The 9946-nt window shown below is 36.5% G+C and overlaps 1 protein-coding gene and 1 long non-coding RNA gene across 2 annotated transcripts; one reads left to right on the top strand and one right to left on the bottom strand.

Annotated features, from left to right (window-relative positions):
- Positions 1-283: 283 nt before the first annotated feature.
- Positions 284-1405, bottom strand: LOC110692249. The gene is made up of 3 exons (XR_002505442.1): positions 1204-1405; positions 767-868; positions 284-509 (listed from the first exon to the last, which is right to left on the bottom strand). It is a non-coding gene; the product is annotated as an uncharacterized LOC110692249 (long non-coding RNA).
- Positions 1406-7812: 6407 nt separating this feature from the next.
- Positions 7813-8807, top strand: LOC110719872. The gene is made up of 2 exons (XM_021898876.1): positions 7813-8533; positions 8662-8807. The coding sequence occupies exons 1-2, from the start codon at positions 7813-7815 to the stop codon at positions 8805-8807; spliced, it is 867 nt and encodes a 288-aa protein (XP_021754568.1).
- The last annotated feature ends 1139 nt before the right edge of the window (positions 8808-9946 follow it).

The raw sequence follows: 9946 nt of genomic DNA, 5'->3' as shown, positions 1-9946 counted from the left end.
TCCTTTGGGTTCGACCCTTGACTTAGCTTATACTCGTATTAGGTTGGTTTAGGTTGTATAAATTGTATTTGATCTAGGGATAGACAATTGACGACACGTTTATTCTTTTATCCGTTGTTAGACACACTCGTTCTCTTTTCCCTTCCTAAAATATGGGAATAATGTTGGAAAAGACAACGGTTATCTTGCTTAACCGTTTTATTTTCCTTTTCCAAAGAGAACGGTTTTTTAAGCCAACGGTTCTCTATTCTACTTTTTTTTTTTTTTTGAAAAAAATGCACAATACTCAAAATCTAATGTATAAATAGAAAAAAAAAAATACAGAATACATAAATTTGATGTCGCACTAGCTACAAGAAACTTATATAATTAATGTAGAATAAAATGGAATAACAAGACATCAAAGGAAATTAAAAAAAAAAAAAAAAAAAAAAAAAAAGGAAAAAGAAAAAAAATAGTTCTTTAAACGATTTGTATGTACTTGAATTTCTCATCTTTATTTTATTAACCTGCATTAAAGAAAAAGGAACAATTACACAACTGATTAAAAAATATCAATTCTAAATATCAATAACTCAAATCCATAATCAAGTCCAACAATTAAACTAAATCTTGTGGATTGTACCCCAAACATTCCAAGTCGAAAAGCAGAAGACGAAAAAATGAATGTGTAAATAAAAGAATTTAGAATAAATAAAGGCCAACCCCAAATTTATATACTACGTATTAAAATTAAAATTACATACAAAAAAGCAAAGAAGCATACGGTTGAACCAGCATTTAAGTGGAGTTAAAGCACATCAGTTACGATCTATCAAGGGTGACCGCCGCAAGTTCTGCCAATCGGGTCACCGTAGACATGGACGAACTGCACAACACGAGTAATACCATGAATTGAAACAAACTATGTAAAATAATAAAACTATATTCTCAGCATGAATTTATTTATAAACCTTGAAAAAATACTTTCAAAATTAACCTCAAAATCAAGATCTAATTATGATAAATCAAGCACAATCAACAATTCAGATCTAAACCATAATAGTTTTGATAAAAATAGATTTTGGCACTAAAATTGCCGATCAAATAAATACAAAAACTCTTTTCGATTTTGGCACAATAAGATAATAATTGAACCTTAATCATGTCAAATAATTTCAAGATAATTAAACAATTTCGATCAATTGAAAGATATAATCGAACCTTTGAAGCCTCTTCTTGATATGTGGTTGTCCAAACCATAATTTTCCATTTCCTTAAAATAGCAACGGAAATGGGAATTTAGGATTTAAGAGAATATAAAACTACGATTGGGAGCAAAAATTAAAGATCTAAAAATTCTAAATATTAAAAAGGTCAGAGATTGCCTATATTTTCTTGTTTTAAAGGGAAAGAGTAATAGCATATCATTGAGAGAATTTTTGGGAAGAGAAGAAAAAGGCAACCATTTATTAGGTCATATTCTCTTCACCTTGATTTTGCTGAACTGAAATTATTTTTGCTGAACATAAATTATTTTTGCTGAAGTTAAATTAATTTTACTGAACTGAAATCATTTTTGTTGAAGTGAAATTATTTTTACTGATTTTCTATTATAATTCTTCTTTAAGAAAATTGAATTTTACTGAACTAAACTTATTTTTACTAAACTAAAATTATTTTTATTGAACTGAAATTAATTTTACTGAACTGAACTTATTTTTACTGAACTGAAATTATTTTTACTTAATATATTTTTTTTAAGGTGAATAGAACAGGGCCTTAGAAGGAGGTGGTAGTAGTTATAGGGTAAAAGACGCACAACAGTTGTCATTAAATACCGTTCTATATTCTTCAACAAATAGAACGATTGAATAAGCTAATAAAATAGAGAACGGGTGGATAAGCTAACCGTTCTATTTTCTTTAACATATACAACGGTTGGAAGAGAAAAGTGTTCTTTTTTGTTTACAAAACGCTTATCTCCGTTAACCGTTTTGTATCTTGCGTTTCTTATTCCCCTTTTGGTAGTAGTGATTGTCAATGAATTTTTGTACTAACTCGAGTTCAGGTGGCCTTTGGGCAAGGTGAGCCGCCTTTTCTTGCCATCTACCATAAAAACCAAGGAAACCTCCATCGTCGCCTTGCTTAAGCATTTCGAGTTCACCTAGAGTCGATTTGAACTCTACGTTACTCTCATATTGGGTAATGAAAGCCGAAACTACATCTTCCCATGTTGTTTTGAATTTTGGATCTAGCTCATAGTACTACACTCTCACGGTTGGGTCTAGAGATAAAGGGAAAGTCAAAGCATAAAGCTTATGATCAACTCCCTTTAATGCCATGGTGCCAGCAAAACACATTAAGTGGTTTTGTGGATTATTGGTCACCTAAAATGTTGGCAAGTCCGTAGCTACGAACTTTTCCGGTAAAGCAAGTCCTGCGGGAGGAGCAAAATTTTCTGCGTCGAAGTACTTGTTTCCCATTGTAGAACGAAGAACAAGCTTCTCCAACGATTTTTCCTTGACGGATAATTGTTCCATCTTTTGTTGCAAGGTTAAAGTCTCGGCATTTTTCTTTTTAGCCTTTCAAGTTTCTTAATTCTTCTTTCCTCGGCCTCTTGAGCCTTTTCTTCTCTCAAGCGAGCAATCTCTTCTTGAAGTTGCTTAATGGTCGACATTGTTGCTGGACTAGAACTAGTTGTCGAGGGAAGGTGGTTTGAAAGGGGTGGATTGTTTGATGGTAAACGTAGAATGCGAGTGCCTGGGAGTCTTCATTCCCAAGCTTGAAAACCAGATCTAAAAGAAGTACGAAAGGATAATTAAATCGATACAGTTGTTTAGAAGACAAAAAAAAAGAGGAAAGAACGCAAGATATATTCAAACGGATAACATCACCTTTAAACAATTCTTCAATGAAGATATTGTTTAAACGAACCAATTTGTTTACGCAAAAGTCAAAATGGCTCGTAACAGTAGGCGCGCGCAAGTGACTAGGCTACACGTGGCTGGCACGCGCATCCGAATCACTTGTGTTGGCTGGGGTCGTGCAACTCATTGAGTTGTGCGCGCCACCTGCTTTTTTAATTTAAGCATTTTTTTTTATATTTACCATAATATTTTTTTTTCGATTTTTTTTATGTTACCCTTCGAATATGACTCAAAATTACAAAGAGACAACTTCGTAATTGGGAACCTAAACCAAACTAAAGAGGAAAAAAAAGCTATCTTAACACGTTGCATTTAGTCACGTAATCACATAAGCATACCATAAGCCAAGATACACATAATGAAATTCTAAGGTCAAAGGCTTGGGTGTCCAAAGGTACCATACCTTAAGAAACGATGCATAAATCAATCACTCAACATGTTGACTCATGGCATCGCTCTCCCAACATTTTGTTGGCGACATGGGTTGGATGATTGTTATTGATTTCGGGATAAAAACCTAGTGTTGGCAACCCCTAGTCAATGAGCCAATCCCCAAACATTAAAGTGTGCTATGATTTATCATGATGCAATGTTGCTTGTTTGGTTTTTACTTTTGTGCAAAAGGAAGATATTATGCGTTCAAGTCTCGCTCTCTAATTAGAGATTATCCAAGTTAATTTATAACCCATAGGTAACCTAGTGTTAGAAACCTTGGACCATAATTAAGAACTAATCTTGTAACCTCTAAGTCCCCAGTGGAGTCTCCACTGTAAGGAGGGTGTTCTCATCGTAAGGGATCCTTCCTTAGATACCCAAGGCCCTTTAAAAGCCTAGGACTTTATACTTGTTAGGGTGTATTATGATTTGAATTCCTGACTTTTTGGGGGACCTTGAATTAGAATTGATTCTATCATTACGCTTTTTTGTAAGAAACAAGTAGGAGTCGCCAATTAGTTTTTGGAAAACCCATAAACCTCGTTCATGCCTTTTTTCCAGGTGCAGTTCATGGGATAATTAGCACAAATCATAAGTTCACCCATGCCCAAATTGGCCTACATAAACCAGAAATAAGTTCAGGAGCAAGGGTACTAAAATAACGTTCCCTTTAAAGGAGAATCTCTATTCTAACCCTAGTGTGGCCTCTACTAGCTCTTGCTTTTTTAACAATTTCATCACCAAACAATATATGTAGCACGATACCTAAAACTACATTGCAAAGTCGTTATTCTTTATTTACACGCATTAATCACTTAGGAATTACATTGCAAAGTCGTTATTCTTTATTTAATTCAAATTCGTGAAAGGAGCAAAAGTAAACAAGATTCGCCTTAGCTTAAGTGATCAATCAATAAATTAATTATTGAATTCTAATCTTATTTAACGAAAGATACTATGTGGAATTGATTAATTAAATATCCTTTTAAAGTGGTCAAACAACACTATTTTGTTGATTAAAATTCTTTTAAATAAGAAAAGTATATGTGATTTATCTAAGTGCTAGGGAATTTACCACTTCTCTTCACTAAGTCTCCATTTAAAACATTTATGGACTCCTTCTTGTTCAGGAACCTCCACCGTTGTAACAAATATTAAGAGGGGTGAGTGTTTAGGACAAGAGGGTTTGGTAGCACAAGTTCAAAGGAGTTTCTGCTAGGATTTTAGGTTAATTTTGTGTGTTTAAGCCTTGTATTAAGCCCCTATTTATAGGTAATGGTTGCAATCAGGGTTTTAAGAATTCTGCCACAGCAGGTGTCACGCGCATCTGGATGAGTTCCGCGCGGTATCCCAGCGCAAGTGATTTAGTTGTGCTGCCCATGGGCAGCGCAACTGAATGTCTTGCGCAGGTGTCGCGCGCATCTGGATGAGTTCCGCGCGGCATCCCAGCGCAAGTGATTTAGTTGCGCTGCGCAACTGAATGTCTTGCGCGCGGCTTTATGGTAAGATTCGATTTTATATTTTTACAAAATTCTGTATCTTCCGCGAGTGCATCTCTATAAGTTGCGTTGGGTGTTGCGCATAACTGAAGTAGTTGCGGGCGCTAGACCAGCGCAACTCATTGAGATGCGCGCGGATTTTTTAGCGGCAGCTTTAAATTTAACCTAGGCGCCTAAATCCGTCATTATTGGGTATTAAGCACGGGCTTAAGCCTAATTATGATCAGGTTTAGTTAATTGGACCTTGATTTTATTTGTTTTTAGGTTAGGCTAGTCCTTTTTTGTCTTTGCGGTTTAGCCAGCCCTCCATAAGCATTCCTCACTTTGATCCAACACGAAGATAATTTTATTTATCGTTATTGCACTTCCTGTCGGGACAGTATACCAAAAGTAGATGTCTACAATGATTGATGATTCTAAGCACATTTTCCTTTGATTTCACCAAAGTTTGTAAGGAGTTATTTTACTTTAACGCAATCTTTAGCTTTTGATTTCATTTATTTGTTGATTGTTCAAGTTTGTTGATTAGTTGATTGAATTTGTTTGATTGAAACGATGATGATGATATTGTTGATTAGCTTAGTTTTGATCTTAAATTTCTTCCATGAATTGTGAGTAGTTTACTAGCTAGAGATGTGGTGAAGCATGTTTGAGTGACGGATCATAGCTAATTGGGAGTTTTTTATTGGTTTAGCATTGTGATTTAATTGGTTGATTGATTTTGTGCACGTGTGTGATTAGTTAAAGAGTAGCTAACTTTAATTGTCATACTAGATAACATTGTGTGCCTATATTGATACGGACCATTGATTTGTAGCTCACATTTGTCGATTGAGCTTGGTTTATGACGTTCTTAGTTAGATTCTTTCGTAGTTGGAGCTAGTTAGACCTCTAGGAGATAGCTTGTTTAGCTCTTTGATTGCATTGTCTATCTTCCCTCCCAATACTCGAATTAATATATCTCCAACCCTATTAGTGTGTGTCCTTTGCAAGAATATGTGGATCCTAAATCCTTAGTGTCTTGATATATTGATTTACCTTGTTGATTAGTTGAATTTAGTTAACCTACACTACCTCTTACGTTTCGAAATAGCTTGACTTTGGCCGTAGCAAACTTCCCCCCATTCATAGTGGTTCGACCCAAGCTTGCCCTAATACTAGGTGTAGGTTTGGTTATAAACTAGTTTGATTGGAGGAATTTTAGTTTCAACGACCTAGATTCCACTTGTCGTTAAAATGGCGCCGTTTCCGGGGAATGGCGTAGTTGTTTTCTATTGTTGTTGAGTCTATTTCATTTCATTTCAAAAATACAAAAATATTTTTCTCTTTTAGACTACACTTGTAGCCGTGCTACTAATTGTTTCTTTGAGATTGTATGCATAGAACAAGAGGAAGGACTTTAGTACCTTTTGATCCGAAGATTGAGAGAACAATCACAAGGATAAGAGTTTCTAGACGATCCTTCAGTTCTAGCTCTTCAAGTGAAGAAGAATTTCAAGAAGAAGAACAAGGAAGCATGGGTGAAGTACCAAGGGTTTCTTTAAAGGAGTTGGGAACTCCCAGTGCCTATAGATTTGAGAGTGGTATTGCACCGCCAACAACATTGGCTAATGACTTTGAGATAAGGCCGGCGATGATAACAATGATTGAACGAAGGCAATTTAGTGGTGCCAAGCACAAAATCCCACTAAATCATCTCAAAGAGTTTGAAAAGTATTGCAACACAATCAAGGTCATTGGGGTCTCTGAAGAATTCATAAGGCTCAAGCTATTCCTATTCTCTCTAATCGGAAGATATTTGGAGTGGCTAGATAAGGAAGTGAAGCCTAATTCCTTTAGAACTTGGGATGAGGTCACCAAAGAGTTTCTTTCCCGCTTTTATCCTCAAAAGAAGACTCTCGAGGCAAGAAATTTAATCCAAAGTTTCAAGCAAAATCCTAGCGAGAGTTTGTATGAGGCTTGGGAAAGATACAAGGAATATCAACGAGAATGTCCTCACCTTGGAATACCGACCTACCAAATCATACAAATCTTCTATGGAGGGTTGAGTCCCCAAGGGAAGTCATGTCTTGATGCCGGAGCCGGAGGCCTGATTATGAACAAGACCAAGGAAGAAGTTGTTGATATTATAGAGGATCTAGTTCGTCACTACATGGATTGGCAAGAGGGAGAGGGAGAGAGAGAGAGAGAGAGAGAGAAAGAGAGAGAGAGAGAGTTTACAAGCAAAAGTGGCGCAACGGTCTACTCGGTTGATCATCTTAATGCAATTAATAACTTGTCCTCCCAAATCTCAAACTTGGGGAAGGAGATGACATTAATCCAGTCCAAGCTAGAGAGTTCCTCTTCCATTGCACCGAATCTTCCCTCCCATATTAAAGGGAGAGGCACATCTTCTAAGTCTATTCCTCCTTCTACTTCAAGTAATATTCCAAGTGGATGTGTATTTTGTGATGTTTGTGGGTCATATGACCATGATTCTTCTCATGCTTTTAAGAATTTTGATTATGTTGAAAACAATGATTTTAAGCAAGTGAATTTTGTTTCCAACAATAACAATGGACAATGATATGAATATCTAAGGAATTTTAGGACTAGGAATGCTCAGCAACAAGGGAGTTTTGATAACTACAACAACGGTGGTTATGGGAACTAAGGAAATCAAGGTTTCCGAGGTAAATATAATAATTAAGGTTATATTAATCAAAACCAAGGCCAAGGGTCTGGAAATCAAGGCCAATCTCAAGGTTTTTGGTGGCCAACACCAAAATTATGGCAAAAATCAAGGCCGAGGTAATTGGAACAATCAAAATAGGGGCAATTTTCAAAACAACAATCAAAGGGGACCCCCATCCGGATTTGCTCCAAGAACTCAAGGAAATAGTGATAGTTTTTATGCTCAACCCCCATCTTCTAGAACTAACTTAGAGGAGATCATTGAAAACCAAAAAAAAAAAAATTTGAGCACTTACATGGCGGTGAGTGACAAGAAGTTTAATGAGATGATGACACACAACAAAATGCTTGAGACCCAAATCACTCAATTAGCCAATACCTTAAAAGATTATGCTAGCCCTTCTACATTACCTTTTCTAGGAGTTGATCCTAAGAAACCCGTTTATTCTATTACCACAAGGAGTGGGAGAGTTCTTGAAGAGAAATTTTCTAGGATGAGTGAGGAGGATGAGAAGAGGAGTGACTCAAGTGAGAAAAATGAGAACAATGTGTCAAAGAGTGTGAGCGAAGAGGAAGTTCAAGAATTGAGTGAGAGTTCTAATGAGGAGACAAAGGAGAAAGAGAGGAAGAAATATGAGGATTTCAAACCAAAACTTCCATACCCCCAAAAGTTAATAGGTACAAATTGGATGAACAATTTGGAAAATTTGTCGAGATGCTTAGGAAAATTCATCTTTCTATTCCTTTCACTGATGTTTTGGGGCAAATGCCAAACTATTCTAAATTTCTTAAGGAAAATCTTGAACGATAAGAGAGATTGCAATGTGGTTGAACCAGTGAGTTTGGGGGAATGTTGTAGTGCCCTTATCCATAATGACTTACCCCAAAAATTGAAAGACCCTGGGAATTTCTTCATTCCTTGCAATATTAATGTGAAATTGTTTCAAAATGCCCTTTGTGATCTTGGTGCTAGTGTTAGCATCATTCCTTATTCCCTTTTCAAGAAACTTAAGTTAGGTGAGCTCCTTCCAACAAACATGACCCTTCAATTGGTCGACTGTTTATTAAGTTCCCAAAGGGTAAAATTGAGGATGTACCCCTCAAGATAGGAGAGTTCACTATTCTCGTTGACTTAATTGTGCTAGAGATTGTGGAAGATGACAACATTCCTATAATTCTAGGGAGGCCATTCTTAGCAACTTCGGGTGCTTTGATAGATGTGAAAGGTGGCATGATTACCTTGTGTGTTGATAATGATAACTCAAGTTTTAAGCTCAAGTCGATGCATTAGTATCTAACTTATGAGCAAGGAAATATGTACATAAACTCATTACCTTCGAATGATAATGATTCCATGTGTGTGTCTTCTACTAACAATATGCTTGTAGCTTGTGATAATGTTCTACAAGTATTGAAAGAAAGGTTGTTAGTGAAGAAGACAAGGATCCCTCAAAGCTTGAGAATGAGTTTGAAATGCCTTCTTGGTTTGAGCTTTCTTTGAAGGATGAATAAAATAGTTTTTCAAGTGGTGGACATGAGGATCTCAAAGATCCAAGGAAGAAGAAATTAAGGAAGGAAAAAAGAGTTTCCAAGAAAAATAAGAGGTAGTTGAAGTCTAAAGAGTTTGATCTGGTTTCTATGATTAAAGATGACATGGTGCATGATGAGATTTTTCCCAAACTTTGCAATGATTTAACCCTCTCCACAATTTGAACAAGATGTTGTTCTTTGACCCTCTATGATTTGGAGGAAGGGTCAAGCTAAGGACCTTAAGCAAGCGCTTCCCAGGAGACAACTCGGTTTTCTAACTCTTTTCTTTTGATTTCTATTTTTCTTAATTTTGTTTTTCTTTTCTTTCACTTGTTTTCTATTTGGATTGATAGGTTAAATTCATGGGATTTGGATTATTTCAAGCGAGCATGAGCACTAGAAAGGTTTTTTGTGTTTTTGATGAGAATATGTTCGATTTTATCGAATTTTGAGGTAAAAGGGTAAGGTAATGTAGTGAGGTAAGTTAGGGAAAGTTGTGCTAAAATTTGAAGTAAATTTGAACTTGGTGGGTTCATTGTGGTGCTCTAACTATTTTTGGATGTTGAACCCACTCTCATCATGTTTTAAACTTCCATCTTTAGTGGATTCAATAATCCCGGGATGATATTGGACAATGAGCCCACAGTAGAACGCACCGAGCAAACTTTCAAGAAGGCAGCCAAGCTGGCATGGGCGTGCCAGGCAGAGGCGCGGCCACGCACAAAATTGGCGCGGGCGTACAGCCAGGTCGCGCGGCCGCGCACCTTGTTAGGCCGAGCCTCCTTATCTTCTTTCTTTCTTCCTTTCTTTCCCTCATTTCCCCTTCACCCTCAACCTTGCACGCACCATTCTCCCTTCCCACTCTAAGAAACAAAACCCTAAGCCTTGTTCATCAAATTT

This window comes from Chenopodium quinoa, unplaced genomic scaffold, assembly GCF_001683475.1.
Source record: "Chenopodium quinoa cultivar QQ74 unplaced genomic scaffold, ASM168347v1, whole genome shotgun sequence".
Classification (NCBI taxonomy): Eukaryota; Viridiplantae; Streptophyta; class Magnoliopsida; order Caryophyllales; family Amaranthaceae; genus Chenopodium; species Chenopodium quinoa.
This window is presented reverse-complemented; position numbering and strand designations above follow the sequence as displayed.